Source organism: Astatotilapia calliptera, chromosome 2, assembly GCF_900246225.1.
Source record: "Astatotilapia calliptera chromosome 2, fAstCal1.2, whole genome shotgun sequence".
Lineage (NCBI taxonomy): Eukaryota > Metazoa > Chordata > Actinopteri > Cichliformes > Cichlidae > Astatotilapia > Astatotilapia calliptera.
Window position 1 is genome coordinate 4,343,717 of NC_039303.1, and position 16,739 is coordinate 4,360,455.

General features: G+C 40.9%; 1 protein-coding gene across 1 annotated transcript in view; it reads right to left on the reverse strand.

Annotated features, from left to right (window-relative positions):
• The window catches only part of slit3 (slit homolog 3 (Drosophila)), a 244,250-nt gene extending 227,978 nt beyond the window's left edge, over positions 1 to 16,272 (reverse strand). Inside the window, exons 1-2 of the mRNA XM_026182115.1 lie at positions 15,523 to 16,272; positions 23 to 94 (exon numbers count right to left, since the gene is read on the reverse strand). Of these exons, the coding sequence (XP_026037900.1) occupies positions 23 to 94; positions 15,523 to 15,713 (263 nt within the window). The 5' untranslated portion in view covers positions 15,714 to 16,272. The remainder of the gene's footprint in view (positions 1 to 22; positions 95 to 15,522) is intronic.
• Positions 16,273 to 16,739: the final 467 nt, after the last annotated feature.

Below are 16,739 nucleotides of genomic sequence, written 5' to 3' on the forward strand. Positions count from 1 at the left end.
TGAAAAAAGGAAAGAAACTTACAGAATCCTGAGGTTCTTGAGGCCAGAAAAGTCCACTTTAGTGATTCTGGTGATGTTGTTTTTATTCAAATCCCTAGAAAGAGAAAAACAGGATAAAAATTACTTATTCAGTCAAAATTACATTCATTTGTGAGTATAATGTAACTTTAACACAACTGTGAAAGCAAACAAGCGCCCACCAAGTGGCAGAAGGACAGGGCATGAGAATGCTCCACAGCATATAGGCCCACACACATGCATACAAGTACAAACACAAGCAAACCAAGCACCGAGAAACTTCTGTTCTGATGCACAATTATTTACTGGAAAACAAATTTTTCAATAAAATATTTTTTTTCTCTTTCCAATGTCACAGTTTAAAAGCTTATCATGTTTCCTGACTGTCATTCAATTAGTTTTAACTACGGGCGCAAAATGTATACATACTGCAATATGAACTGACTGCCTGAGTGTGTGTGTGTGTGTGTGTGTGTGTGTGTGTGTGTGTGTGTGTGTGTGTGTGTGTGTGTGTGTGTGTGTGTGTGTGTGTAGACTGGTTCCCTTTATATGGGTTTGATGTTTATTGAAACGCTGTCGCACTGCAGGAATTAGGGCAAGGAAAAAAAACATACGCACACACAGAAAGAAAGGGCACACACAAACAGCACACACACAATGTTCTCTCTTATTTCACACACAGAGCTCCTCCAAAGCTTTCACTCGCTCTCAGAACCATAGACACACACACACACACAAACAGAACTAGGTTTTGCCAACGCAGGCAGCGTGTGTGTTTTTCATAATACACCTAAACATTTATAAATCTGATTTAAGACGATATTAGGTTTCAAAAGGCTTCCTCAAGCTGACATAGCAAGGGCCACTAATAAGAGCCATTCCCCAGCTTGTGACAGGGAGGGTTGCTATAGGCCAGACCAGTCCTCCAAAGCGCAAAATGGGGTCCTTGGTCCAACAGGGTGTTCTTGAAAGGGCTCCAGAGTAATGAATAACTACAATATCTCATATGTAGCAGTGGGATGTCACAAAAATGACTGATCCAACCCGGCACGTCAGATGAAGTATAGGAAAGCTGGCTTAAATCATAAGCAACAAGAAATGAGATCCCTGTCACGTACTTGTGTTTACATTCAAAAATATGAAACACTGAAAAGGGTTTGAATGTGAATATTTTATCCAAACAATAGATCAGATGGCAATATCGCACATGATCCCACAATGTTTTCACACAACAACTTCAAATATTTTCCACAGATATTCTTTCTCATAAGTGGCACACAGCAGGAAAATGTCCATTCATACTACTAGAAAAGGGGTTTGTGTGGTTTGGGCAGGGGAGCGTTTCTAATGAAAAGTTAAAAACTCTGCAGAGAATAGTAGAAACTCTCAACTCAGTGGATTTGATTTACAATGTTTCAGTTCATTCTCACCCCTGCCCTCCGCCTCTTTTCCAGACACGCCTTTTTTCCCCACAATAATGTGTTAATAAAACACGTCAACACTTAATGGCATAAAATGAAAGTAGATGTTTAGGTGATGAATGCTTAAGAACATTTAGCACAGAAACAACCAAACTGTTTCACTCAGGTGTTGGTGAAGACCAAAATGTTACTGCGGCAATGCTGTTCATGACTACTGGAACAAAACGACCACCACATGATCAGGAAAACAAGTAATAAACAATAGTTTTGTGGGACGATATAACACTGCATGTTTAAAATAGATTTTAAATCTATCATCGTCTGTCAGATGCCCAGGGGTTTGGAAGCAACCGCTATTTTATTCACAACGTCTCTGGTTTGAGTGCAGCCCACATTTCTAGCTGAAGTTAACTTTTGCTTTCCGACAATAAACTGACATGTTGAGAAATGAGCTTGACATAAACATCCTCTGCTTAGGTATAATACTTTTGCATTAATGTATAGCTCACTAAAGCAATGAACTGAGAAAGACAAAGAAAGCAGAATGAAGTTTCACGTTGATGCCGAGTCTCATCCATCTTAATGTTTCATGTGAGACATTCGAGACACCAGATAACATTTTGACAGTGAGCTGCTTCACTATCCAGACTATAAGCTGCTGGTTCTTGTCACAAGCTTTCCAAGTGTTTGGCTTTGCCAGTTCCTTGAAATGCAAGGCACTGACAATTACTTGATAAGCCTTCTTGGGGTTTGATTTATTAATTTGAACATGAGGAAAGAGTTGATTTGCTTCAGAAATAAACTGTTTTTCTTGTTCATGTTTGTTACTCTACCACACTTATAGTCTAGCTGCACAGAAGGTGAGAGGTTTTCACCCTACCCCTGCGAAGATATTGACTGTGCATCATTGGAAGCGGATGACATAAGTATCTGACAAATGTTTACAGGTTGACAAGTGGGCTGGAATAGAGAAGAGGGTAACAGTGAGGTTCACTGGGAATGGGAGGCTGGCTGATGGACCAACAACAGCACAAGTAAGAGTAGCCTACAGACTGGGTGTACCACATGCTTTTTACACTGCCTCCAGATGGGCATCCCCTGAGTGGAAAGGACAGCGAATGCACTACCACTGCTTGACCATAAATCTGGCTGTACCCTCTGCTATCTCCCCTTATCTTTCAGACAGTAAGATAAGACCAGCCTAAGTGACAAGTGGCATGGGTTGATGGACCACACTAGCTGCCACTTTCCTGTCACCTGAGAACAGGAAACCGTGACTAAAATTCTCACACGGGTTAATCTTATTCTACTAATGGTTCGGACTGCTGATGGTTGTGTAATGACATGGGAGTAATGTGCTTGACCATTCCTGTCCCTCCCTTTATGATCCATCTCTGATGGCTGATTCCAGCAAGTCAAACAGGTGCACCAAACATGTTCTTATCGGTAAAACTGTTTTTCTCTTGAATCATCTCAAACTAATTTCTTGAACATGACATTAAGTTGACCGTACACAAATGGACTCCACACTCACCTGCACCTTGTTGAATGTATGGCATGAAGAGCAAAGGTAGCTCGGAAGGCAAAAAGAGATCCACCACCATAATGAAAAAGCGTACCTAATGAAGTGTTTAGTGGATGTGTAGCTTACCCTTGGTTACAATCTTTCAGTTTTCTATTTACGCTCCATCCTCCTCCTCATCTATCTCAAATCTCTCTTTGATCATTGCTCTCTAATGTCCGTCTGTCAGTCTCTCACAGCCAGCTTTACCCAGCGTTCCCAGCCTTACTCTCCACTTTTCTTCTTCTTCTCAGTAATCTCCCTCTCGTCTCTCCCTGTCTCGATCTTTCACGTCTTATCTTTCACTGTTTCACAGTTGACTAAACACTTTTTCTTCACCTTCATCTGTTTTTCCTCTCCATCCCTAATCTCTCCTCTTTTATCTCAATCTCTCACTGTTTTACACTTGGCTACAATTTTCCTACCCTTATTTTCTTTTTTCTCTCTCTCTAATCTCTCAAACCTTATCTCCATCTTTCTTATGTTCACAGTGGAAACTTCTGCTCTTACTAAGGAGATTGCTTTGCAGTTAAGCAATTATTGAGTATACAGTTCCAGGTACAGCACAATGGCAGAATCCCATCAAACCTCGCTGCCTAAAAACTGTGGAGTCTACATCGCTGCCATGAAAACACACAGACAAGTGGCATGAAATTAAATGAAAATCTTGGATGCACAGCACACTGCTTGGCAGTGATGTCATCGGAAAAAGCTGTCAAAAAAAAGCACAGCATTGTTAGGAGGTAAGAAAACCAGTCATACCTAGCATAATATAAATAAACAACAATTCCCTCTTTTATAAAAGAATTCTGTTCATTATAACTAAATGGTGCTACTGGTACACTTCAGAAATAATAAATAAAATGCACTACCCACAGTATTTTTACATGAGTTAGTAAATCTATTCACTTAACTCCTTGGAATAAGTAAATGTGTGCACAGAGAACTCATTACGAGCAAAGCAAAGACAGCTGATGGGGCTGCCATTCTCATGCACCTGGTCTGTTAAAGCTTAGGTGTACAGCCCACCTGGCAGTAAAACTTAACTTAGCATCAAATGTTAACTGACCAGCATTCAGACTACTAATGAAATACGTTAGCACAAAAGCCCTAACCGTTGTTTCCATTACAGGCAGAAGTAAGCCGTGCAAGCATGTGTGTGTTTGCGACTAGGGGATAAGACAAGAATGCAAACAGCAGGTGTCCAGGGAATTAATATCCCATTCAACAAAGACATGCACACACAGGCAGAGACAGCCCCCACCACATCTCACTCTAGACCACTGAGAAGTGAACTTTGCAGTCTGGCTGCCTTAGAGTGACACACGGGGTTGACTTTACGGTGACAAATGCATAGTGTGTGTGAGGTGGAGGTGGCAGCAGGACTGATTTGCCTTCAGGACAATATTATTGGTTGGCATTGGCAAGAGAGAGAACTTTTAGAAAGGAATGTTAAACGATAAATATCAGGTGACTTCAAATATACTAATAAATGAAAAACACGCCACTGTGGTAAAAGATTATCAGAGTTCAGTGTTGAGCTTAAATGTTTTGACATGTCTGCTTGTTGGCTAATTAGCTGTGCTTCTTTTTCTCACCTTGACCCTGTATCTCTGTCTGTCTGGTTTTTGTTTTCTTGAACTCTGTCCTCTTTTTCCCCTCTATCAGGGACAATAGGGAATAAAGATAAAGCACTGAAGTTTCCTCTCTCTGTTTTATCAGTCTCGGACACTGTGACATTTCCTCTTTCCCCTTTTTTCCTCTCCCTTCATTCTTTCACTCACTTTCATCCTTTGTTGACCTCTATCCCACACCTCATTTCCAAATGCATTCACTTCCTGTGCTAATCTCATGTTATTTTCCAAAAGCTCTTGTGCCGCTTCACTTTCTCATTCCTCCATTTTTACTCTCCGTCCTTCTCACTCATAGATAGATGTGCTCAATTTCATTCTCTAAATCTATCACTTACACAAGGAATCCTAATTGCTCTCTTCCTTTTCCTCTAAGCTCTGTGCTCGCCAGGTGTCATGCTGCTTTGAAATTGGCTCTGCTATAGCTGAAATCCATCCACTGCAAATGTTTAGATATTACATTTGGCCAATGCAAACTAAGGCAGCTTTAAGTGCTCTCTTCTGCTCTCACTTTTAAGGAGCACATCTATGTAGCAAGTGAAACGTACACCAAATAAAGGGGGAAGATTAATTGGCCTATGCAGACTTTACTAGCAGCCTTTGTGGAACTGTGAAAACAGTAGTGAAAAATAAATTCAGTGGTAGCATATGAGGAAAAACTTTAGATGTCATAAATACATTTAGACCAAAAAGAAGGTATAATCTTTGCGTATAATAGGAAACTGGATCAACACACAGACTGGTGCATGTGCCAGTAGGGAGAAGCATGGGCAAATTAAACACATCAAATACAGTCAAGAGTATATCATTAACAAGAATGAGAAAGAGACTTAGCCCAACAGTAATCAAGAGAGTAACAGGGATCATGGTAAATGTATTTGTATATATATATATATATATATATATATATATATATATATATAGCACTTTACTAGTCCCTAAGGTCCCCAAAGCGCTTTACACATCCAGTCATCCACACATCCACACATTCACACACTGGTGATGGCAGCTACATTGTAGCCACAGCCGCCCTGGGGCGCACTGACAGAGGCGAGGCTGTCGGACACTGGCGCCACCGGGCCCTCTGACCACCACCAGTAGGCCACAGGTGAAGTGTCTTGCCCAAGGACACAACGACCGAGACTGTCGGAGCCGGGGCTCGAACCGGCAACCTTCCAATTACAAGATGAACTGCCAACTCCTGAGCCACGATCGCCCCATATCATGTAATATCTTAGATAATAAAGGAAAAAAATCAACTATCATGCAGCAGCTAATTGGAGCACCTACAAATAATAGTCCAGGTCTTCAATATGCTTGGTAAAATGATAGATGCTTATGTGCTGTTTAACTGTTTCATTTATGCAGTGTGCTCACTATGACGAATTATCTTTGTTACATGCACAAGATTGAGTCAGTAACACAATTGAGAGATGTAGCCATGGAAAGCTTTCAAAAGGAAAACCTGATCAGCACCAGCCTACACTTGGAGTCTGTATATTACCTACAACAGTTTGCAAAAAACTCAGTTTTGGAAATCTTGGGGAGTTTGTGGAACATTTGGTCTCCTGTGCAACCCTTTACTGCTGTTTTGAATCTTTGTCATAGTGATGATAATAGGCAATAAACTGTCTCCTGTTACAAAGCTGCTCTCTGGGATATACAGCAATCATCACTCAAGAGTTTTCTGGGCAGTCACATATTCTTTATTCTCATATACACACAATTAAAAAGAAAAAAAAGTAAGTAATGAGTGCAAACGCAAGCTACAGTACCTTTGAGAGCGCTGAGATCAGGTTCTTTTTAAATTACACAAGGCAGGTTATTTAAAGGCTGTGCTTTCAGGAAAACAGAGAAATAAAAAGATTCAATATGTCAGCATTAGCGTTGTTTCATATCTGTCAGCAAAAGTGCTGAAGCCTAATTTATCTGTTTAAAAACGCTGAAAATTAAAAAAAATTAAAAGAAAAATTACAGAGCAGGCTAATTAGTATTTCATTCCTTTACTTTCTAAAATTCTGGCTCTGCTTTTTTTTAACTTATGATCAAGTGCCTGTACTGTACATCTGTAAGTGTATCTCATTGGTTCGCTCCATTTGTCCCAAGTACAAATGGAGCGAACCATTTGTACTTGGGACAAGTACAAATGGTTCGCTCATGATGAATGATTAAGGCATTCCATCTGCCTTAATCATTCATCTCTATATATATTTCACATCTTTTCTATGTGTCTCTTTGTTAAATCTGTAACTACAGTCGTTGCATCAAGTGTTTGTTGTTCGGTTGTCCAAGAAATCAAAGGTTTGTCTGCTACAATAGGTTTCCTGCAGCTAGAGCAAGACATCACTATAGCCCCTTTTCCATTAGAACCTACTCGGATCGAGTCGACACGGTTCGCCAAGGTTTTCAGGGTTTTCCATTAGGTCATAGTACCTGGTACTTTTTTAGTACCTGCTCGCTTAGGGTTCCAAACGATCCGAGCAGGTACTAAAATGTGACGTCATCTGACTGCATTCCACCGATTGGCTGGTCAGTGGCGTCACTCGATGATTCGTGAGCGCATCTCATTCACGAAAATTAAAACCGCCATTTTTAAAAACCAGGGAACAAGGGAAATGGCTACAAAAACAAAGCCATGTTCCCTGATGAAAAGCCAGAGACCGAGCAGCAGGTAGATTCTTTCTTCCACATCCACCTTTCTTGTTGGGTATTAATTCGGATGCGTTGTGATGAGGACAATCACAAATGTAAGTCGAGTCGTGGCCATCCGTGACGAGTCGATCTGAGTAGGTACTAATGGAAAAGGGGCTTATTAGACTCTGCTGGCTGTGTATACTTCTCAGAGGTATGGGGAAATTTTGCTAGCAGTTTTAAGTTATGCCTGCTAACCCATATTTGGGTAATCCTTCTCTGTACAAATAAATACGCTTGTTTTAGAGCTGTCCAATCTGCTGGATTCTAGGAATGCCAAGTGAAACTAAATAATGAAAGACGAGCACCAGAAAAGAGAACAAAGGTACAAACAAGGGCAGAGAGACCGGAGATAAAAGTCAGTTAAATATTTCCTTTACTGAAGGACACTCGCTTTCACTCCATAAAGGGGAATCCTGTCTGAATGATGCAAAATACATCTCCCTCCTATCTAATCTGTGCTTTCAATTTTGGGTTTTTCTTTTTTAACACTGCTTCATTCTGATTTAGCTTTATTGGATTTGTTTTCCCCCTTAAAGTCATCTTCATCTCTTACACCACATTTCTCTCCTATTTATGTCTCAGTCCTTTAAATTGTTTGTTATGCAGCTTTCACATTTAATACCCCAGACTGATTAGATTTTGTTGAAATCTGAGAGAGTAATGCATCTCCTTGTGTGTTCCATCATCAGTTGGTTTGTTTTCTGTCAGTCCCAATTTATTTCCCCTTCCTTCATAGTCTATATTCTATCTTAATACTGATCCACCTCGAGAAATTTCATAGTTTGGTGTCGCTGTTAACCACACAGGCTTGACCACATTAGGGAGACGCCTGAAAGCATCCCTTTCTTTTAGAGTCACAAGCCAAAGGGGCTGTAAACCAGCCCTGTATTTGGTTAGCTCTTTTCTTTGCAAGAGTTTATAGGGTTGCATTGCTTTTGTCTCGATTTACTACTGCTGTACTGTAAGTGAATGGGCTGGGGTGCGGGTGGAGGGGTAATTTGGCTGCGGAGAGGCCACTTGACAAGAACAAGCCCTGCTGCTTCCTCAATGGGGCCCAGGTCAGAAAAAAATGAGAATGAGTGAACAAGAGGATAAGAAAATGAGATTAGGGTGAATGAGAGATTGAAAGAGGACATGAATGACAGAGACAGAGACACAGAAACACTGATGCATGCATGCACAGTGCAGTGACCTGTTTCTCCATAAGCTTCCAGACTCCATAAATAGTCTATTTGAGCAGTGGCCTGCAAACTGAACACTGTGGTGGAAGTCACTCTATTACTCTGCCACATACCCACAAATAACCACATAAAAATGTATATACACAGGTGTAGTGAAGGAGTACAAACAGAAACTCACACTGAGAAAATAAAGTCCGTGCAGAAGGGAAATAATATGTTGCTTTGGTGACAGTGGCCTAACAAAACAGTGGCATAGCTTGTTAACATCAAACAACTCCAAGCTCACTGCATAGACACACACACACACACACAAATCTATACTAGTGTTATAGTATGACACACACTCTGAAGTCCTCCAAGTTGAGGACTTCTCATTCAGCAGAAAGTCACAGAAGGTCATTCGTGACTCTGGGTTGTTTCTATGTGACACAAATTCTCTCTCATTATATGTCAAAGTTTCCATCTAACCAGTTTCATGTTATTTCTGGTGAATGCATGAGAGTGAACTGTGTGAGCTTGTGCCTGCCTAATGATGAGTGTGCACTGTATGTGTGGGACTGCACTTTTTATGTGCTTCATGAATATGCATTTCATTTAAATTATGTACCTTTTCATGCCTGCGTGTTCTCTTGCACTAAGTTTTTGAGGACCCGTTTTGGGACCTTAACATTTCGGCTGCTTCTTACTGCATCAAATAGCTGTTTGAAGATTAAAAGAAAATCACATGTAGCCTATTTTTTCAGTCGCCATCAAATCAGGATTCTTCTGTAATCGTACCAGAAGTTAATTACTGAGGTCACCTAAGACATTAGTACCGCGAAAAGAAGAAGAAAATACAAGCTGTCAATTAATCACACAGGTGTTAAAGCAACCCCCAGGTTAACAAAACTTGCTTTCAAGTGGAAATGAAAGCAAACTGTGAAATAAACACCCACGGTGTTCACATCCATCACAGTTAACAGACCTTTTCTGGTCCAGCTTGGTTAAGAAGGATTTTCAGACATGTTCTCTTCCGTTTTATACTCCAAATGAAATGTGTTAGTTATTGATGGCTTGTCCGGGGGTAGGTAATTAATTTCCCCAAAGGGTCACATGAGAAACTGGGACTGTTTCAACAAGTGGAACTCAAGTCTGTTTAATATTAATTTTATCTCTTTATAAGCTTCTTGGCTCTGTCCTTCATATCAGTACCAGTTTCTCACGTGAAAGAAAATGGACTGACCACCCCTGAGTCATTATAGAAGCTCTTTTATGCTCCCAGGAAACAATGTTCATCCGTCTCAGCTTTGGCATAATTTGATACAATATGTAATGTGCTGAGAATAGACCAAAAAAAAAGAAAAACCAACGCACATTTCAACAATAAGGCTTTAGGATTAACTTTGTGTTCAAAACTGGATTTTCTAGTATTGATGATTAGGTTAGAGTAAGAGCCTACTGTATATAGTAAGAGCCCTCAAAAGTGCAGTACACTCCGGTACGTGCACCTCCATGTGTTTAGTTTGTTCGTTACATCTGAATATGTCTGTATGTTTTAATGTAGCATCCGGCTTGATCCATTTCCCAGAAGGGCAGTGCCCACTATCAACGCCAGCTGGCTCCCTCTTTGACAAGCTTAAAGTAATTATATAGAAAGGTCATGTGCCCGCATGCTGGAGAAACTTGAGGAAAAGAATATCACCCACTGACCTAGAAATGGAGCCTAAATGTTGGTTAGCCTCACTTGTGCCATTTGGCATACCATAACTGAATCAAACATAGTTAGAAGGGCACAAAGTGATTACCACAAGATGGCCATGGATGATAGGCGTGACATTAAGAGGCTGTTGGAAAACAGCAAGCTCACTGTGGTTTTTACTTCTGAGTTTAGCTCTGTCTGCTATTGCAATAACACTCGGCTGCTCTTCAGACAAATTACATCATCATCATACCCACGATAACAGTAAAGAACGGTCTCCACTTAACGATGGCTTTTGTTCAACAGTTACCAAAGGCTGTGTTCATTCATATGCAGAAATATTGCACAAACATCATAATTAGTTTCCTGGTTCCCATAAAACAAAGCAGTACAACTAAAGATTCATGGAACACATCAAAACTGTTGGAACACATTTTGAACTTAACATTATCAGACTCTTTGGGTGGGGCTAGCAGCTGTATACAAAACACTGTTATTTGCAATGATGTCAGATAAATATTCAAGACAGAGCCAAAAGTAGCTGGGAAGTCTACACCACAGTACTTTAGTCATTGCAGATTGATCCAATCAAATTATTCCAAATTTAGGGAACTAGAACTATGTCAGCACAAATTAGCTGGTCTGCTCCATGCGCAGGATAGAACCAAAGTATTCAGAGATCTCGCACACACACACAAAATTCCAGCCCCACCATGAAATGCCATTTCATAGCCGAGGGTGTGGTGGTTAGAGCGCCCACTGGCCAATCAACACTAAGCTTTGATAAGAGCCAGAAGCAGCGGCTAAAGTGTGTGTGTCCACACAAACACACGCAGCAGCAGCAGCAGCAGGGATCCTACTGTTATGCGCTCTGTGGTACAGTAGGCTGGCACGTTGGGGGGAAATGGGGGTTGTGAGATGCTGCTGGCAAACTGATGGTGTGTGTGAGTGCGTGCGTCGGAGGGGGAGGTGGAGGTCAGAAAAAAAGTGGTAGAACTGAGGAGTGAAGCAAAGGAAAAGTAGAGAAGAAAAGAAGTTGGGCAGAAAGAGCGAGAGATGTAGGAGAAAAAACAACGGTGGGATAAAGATAAAAAGCTTGGAGGGGAAGGGAAATTAAAGAGCAGAAGGGGAGAAAGAACTAGCTGAGAAGAGAGAAAGCACAGAAGGTGTTGCCTGTACAAATCTTGCCAAAATTTACTGGTGGTGTTAGCGAGGGACCAGAAAACTAGACTGTTAAACTCAAATTTAGCTTGTGCAAAGCTGGCTGAGGAAACTTGCTGCCAGTCAACTACAAACACAGTGCATGTACGAGGATGCAATCATGCACACATGCACATTGTGACAAAATTAAAACATGCAAAGCTTGCACAAACACATGCAGAAAAAAAACAAACTGCAGCTCGAGCGATTGGAAGCTCCCTTTGGAGTTTACGGCATTTGATTCTCCCACATTTTCACAGCAGTTGAGGCAACAGTTTGGAATTTGAATCTCAGGGGAAAAAAAGTGTTTGTGCTTTTTTGTATGTGTGTCTATGCAGACCCTGTAGGGCAGGTGTGAACCGAACCCGAGAGAGAAAAGCCGTTCTTATGTTTCAATTCACTTTACCCAACCTCGTTAAGCCTGTTAAGCTACCCCCAAAAACCCTCCACTCAAATTAGATGCAAATGAGGCCTCAAGTGGCTTTCCAAGTAGAACATTACGGAATTGACTGGCCCGAGGTAATCTTTGAGGCTGGCAGCATGTGAGTGTGTCTGTTAAGTGAACAGTTGGGGCCACCACAGTTTTTCTCTCGTTAACCTTTCCAAATGTTTACAATAGTGAGGAAGACCGGGCTTTTAAAGAGATTGATTCTGTGGTTATGACAGGTGGACTGCGGCGCTTGCTTACTCGTTTTCACATGTAGCAGAAAGAAACTAGATTCAAACTTTCGCACTGTGTGTAATAAAAAGGCTAAGTGGGGGCATATTGTGAAAGCTACATGAGTGTTACAGTGCTTTCATGCTTTACAGTGCATCTTGACTGATTCTCTTCACTCCAGGCATCCACCGTTCCTCAGGAAATTTACCACTGTGAAATGTTTCAGTGTTATATAATGTGACAGTATATCATGAAATCCTCTTAACTCCATGTGTCACGTACTTCTGCTTTACTCTGCTGTGAATTTCTACATTTGGTTTCATAAAACTTCAAGCAATCGTTCTAAATTACTCTGATTCGATATATGTGTCTATAGAGGGTGCGGCAACGTAGAAGTTGAAAAACATTTTCCCGGAAAGATAAGGTGAAAGCCTCGCCTTAACTAAATGCTACATGTTTTGCGCCCTTGATGCATGTTCTAGTGTTGTGAGGTAACAGATACACATTATATTTTCTAATATTTCAGCGAGAGAGAGACAAGAAAACTTTTAAATCATAAAAAAGATGGAGGATTTCAGTGCTACAATATTTAAAGCAATGTTGAAACCATGGGCGTAATTTCCAGGGGGGTTATGTTATCTTTACTCATTTCAGTTATTACCAGCAAAATAGTCGCACGTTTAAATTTGGACGTTGGAAATTTACCCAGATTTATTTATTTATTTAGACAGAGATCTTGAACTATATTCTACACCAGCGGTCCCCAACGGACCGGTTTATGCTCGACAATATTTTCACGGACCGGCCTTTAAGGTGTCGCGGATAAATACAACAAAATAAAACTAGTACCGGTACTGAAAAAAAGAAGATTTATTCATAACACACGTGAAAAGACCCAGGAAAACCGAGTTAACGATAAAAACGATAACAAAATAATGCTGAAAACCGATAAAAACCCTGAAAACCAGACATTTCACACCTGAGCCTCAACTTTCGCGGCCCGGTACCAAACGACTCACGGACCGGTACCGGTCCGAGGCCCGGGGGTTGGGGACCGCTGTTCTACTCTAGGATGATGTGAATTGATTTAAATGTATATGGTCCATTTCATTTTAAAATGATCAGTTAAACTCTTTTAAGCATGAACAATTCATAAAGTTCTTTTTTTTAACCCAAATCATAAGGACTTTTATCCCTAATTGTGACTTTTCACTTCACTTCAAGTTTATTGCCAGTTTTTGCCACCATGAAAAAGTCTGTTATACCATAATGTCAAGCCACAATGACGAGTGTGTTAGTATACCATAGAAAAAGCCCGGAAAGTCTTGAAATATGGACGAAAAAATAAAAACTTATAGTCTTAAAGAATCTCTGCCAATGGAAATCATCACCTTACGCTTTTGCAATCTGTAAATGTGTCAGTGGTGAAGTGTGGAAGTATTCGATTATAGTTGAGAAACTTTTTGAAATTTACAACTTTTACTTAGAAGTTAACAACTTTTTTGTTACAAGAATCTGTTGTCCACATGAACTTTATCACAACTGTCAAAATCAAATCCCTGCTTAGGGCAATGATGCTCATCTCTCTTAAAACAAAGTGTCTGTTGTAACCTTTAGGACTAGAATCTCATCCATTTTAATGTTTCCCAACCCAGACTCCCTAAAATATATCTGCAGAGGGAGAACGAGATGAAGGTAGAAAAAGAGGGAGGAAAAGAGCAACTCTTGGCCAAAGTCACATCTGAAACACTGACCTGGATAAATCAGAGAAACATAAACACAGAGTTTCTGGACTGAAAAGGGAGGGAGGGGGCGCTGCTACCCCAAATATTCCACCCTGGGGACCCCAGGGAGACGCAGAAGACCCCGTTATCCCACCTCCCCATCACAACCTGCTCTAATTATTTATTTTTCTTGGGTCTAAATGTCTTCGGGGGATTACTGTGCAAAAGCCAACAGGTCCTAGGAGGTCACAACAGCCCTGTTGAATAGCAGAGGTATGGGGGTTCATTGTTAACACTCATACATACACACACAAGAAAAGCAATCACACCAGCCAGTGCAAACACGCAGGCACACAAACATATGAAACAGCTCAGCCAAGCAAAAATCCACACACACATGCTAATCACATGTTCATATCCACCAGTACCCCCCACATCCACACACACACACTCACACATATTCACAAACATGACCCCCCACTTTCCTCAGCAGCCTACTGATTGTGTTTGTTGTCTCAGGTTAGGTCTGTTGTTGATCCCCTGCAGGGCTTTTGGCTGCTCTGTTGTCATGCATAATCACTTCCATACCTTAACAGCAAAGGTGTGTGTTTGTGAGTGCATGTGTGTGGCTGCGCTGATGTATACGTGTCAAGATCAGGCTGGAGGTGGCAGCAGCGCCTGTCAGTGTTCTGTCCCTGCCTAAGGAATGAATATGATTTTAAACTGTCACCCAGGCTAAGAATAAATAAAGAAAGAACCAGTAGTTCTTGAAGTGAAAAACACTGAGGATCTAGTTCAGTTTTACTCATATTCTACAAAACTTTAGAAAGTCTTACCCAGGCATGTGAAAGAATACAATTTAAAGTGATTTAAGGCGACTTTCTCACATTCTTTTGACCTGTTTAAAATTTCAAAAGCTTTCTCTAAAAACATAGTTGGTGACTGTTTTCTTAACAACCTCTGTTCATTGGGGGTCGCAGGTGATTTTAGGGCACTTTTGTGTGTGCAATATATTAAGCTAGAATAAAATAGCAGTATTTTAAACTAAAGGCATTGCAGCTTTTCACAGTAAGACGTACCCTTTGAGTAATATGCTGACAGGATTTTTGATAGCAGTAGTTTCCTTACGATTTTTAAAAGCCACATAAAGCCAGTCATCGTCTAAAAAAAAAAAAGCTTTATCCACTTTTATATAAAAGTTATGTCCCAACTTTATATAGCCTGAGTAGTAATCATGGCAACAACGATAAAAAAGTACCAGAAATAGTACCAGAGTTTTACATACAGGACGGGGGTTTATAAGATAATATAAAAACATGAATTTAATAAACTAAATGGGATGAATTTAATAAACTAAGTGGGATGTTGATGCACATGGATGCTATTACAGTAGCCTGCTGTATGAAATAAGTACCGTTATGTGCAAGTGATGAAAGTTTAACAATGCACGACTAAGTTTTCGAGATGTTTTTTAAAAATGTATTTGCTTAGGCTGCTGCCCCCGCGACCCGGCCCCGGATAAAGCGGATGAAGATGGATGGATGGTATTCAAAATATTTTGTTCGGAAAAATCTGCGAAAACGTGCAGTTTTCCTACAGAGCATGTTAAGTTTAAAATGCACTATCCACAATTCAGGAGCATGGGAGTAATGCAAAGGGAGAAAAGGTGAATAATAAGGTCAGAGTGCCCTCTATGATGAACTTTGGTTAAATTGATGCAATTACAGATAAGTTGAAAAAAAACAACTGCTCTTACAGGCGCTCGGCATTCCTCGGTATTCCTTTGGGCACAGTCTTCAAACCCAGACCCTGGCAGTCCACATGAGATCCGGAGCAGCTACACTTGTGTGGGCATCCATTCACCGATGTAGCGCACACCAGCAGAGCGAAAGCTAGAGCCCAAACCCGGCAGAGCGCGGCGCGCTTCCCCGGTGTGGTCGGAGGCATTATAGCAATCCACCGAAATTACTTCCAACAGACGTTAATTGAAAATCCGCGGGGGGTGAAGGAGACACCGTGGAAGTGCGGATCCTGTGTAAGTTGAAGACAGGACGTTTTTTCTGTGGCAGAATTTTGGAAAAAAGAAAGAAAAACGCAAGCCGAAATCAAATTAAGTTCGCTGTTGCACGAATTCAGAAAACTTCTCTCCAGAGACTCGGTAACTACGAGTCTACTTAAAACATCCCTTTGCCAGTGACGAAGAAGACAATAACAACGTAGATATGACACGCTAGACAAAAACTTTAAATATCTATTCGTGCGTCACTCAGCTCAATGCGTAAAAGTTTCCCCAAATGTTCTCCATTCCCAAACTCTCCGAGAACTTATGAGCCTAGCTTCTAAACCTTCCAAGGTGAGAATATTCAGCTGGGGTGTAACCTCCTTCCAAGGAACATCCCTCCGCTGCCAGGGAGTAAAAAGTGAGAGTAGTAAAGGAGTTATAATCACACACATACAAAAAAAAAAGTTGAAAGCGCAGTGGCGCAACACAGACTGATTCGCCTGGCGATTGTGAGAGCGAGAGAGGCAAACAGATTTGTATTTAGGTTCCCCCCAAAATCCTCCTTCCCTCTCCCTCCCTCCCTCTCTCTCTCTTTCTGTTGATGTCAGGAGAGTCGGAGAGCTCTACAAACTTTGATTCGTCCTTTATCTTCCCCAAGTCTGTAAACCAAACTCGAGTAAAACTCTATCCACGGAAGCAGCGTACTCATATGAGCTGGTTTCTCAGCAGCTCTTCTTTTATTTTTTTAGCCCATTTATCAACGTAATGAACTTGCTATCATGTTTTGGTTTTGAGGCGCGTCTTTTTTCAGCCATATTTATCATGCATCATCCTGCGGGAGTCTGTGTTGTGTGTCAACTTCATTGATAGATGCTTTAACAAGTAGCATATGACAAAAATGCTGGATGACAGCTCAGTCATAGTTGATCACATTTAATTAAGCTGAACTTATCTGTTATGGTGTTAGAAAA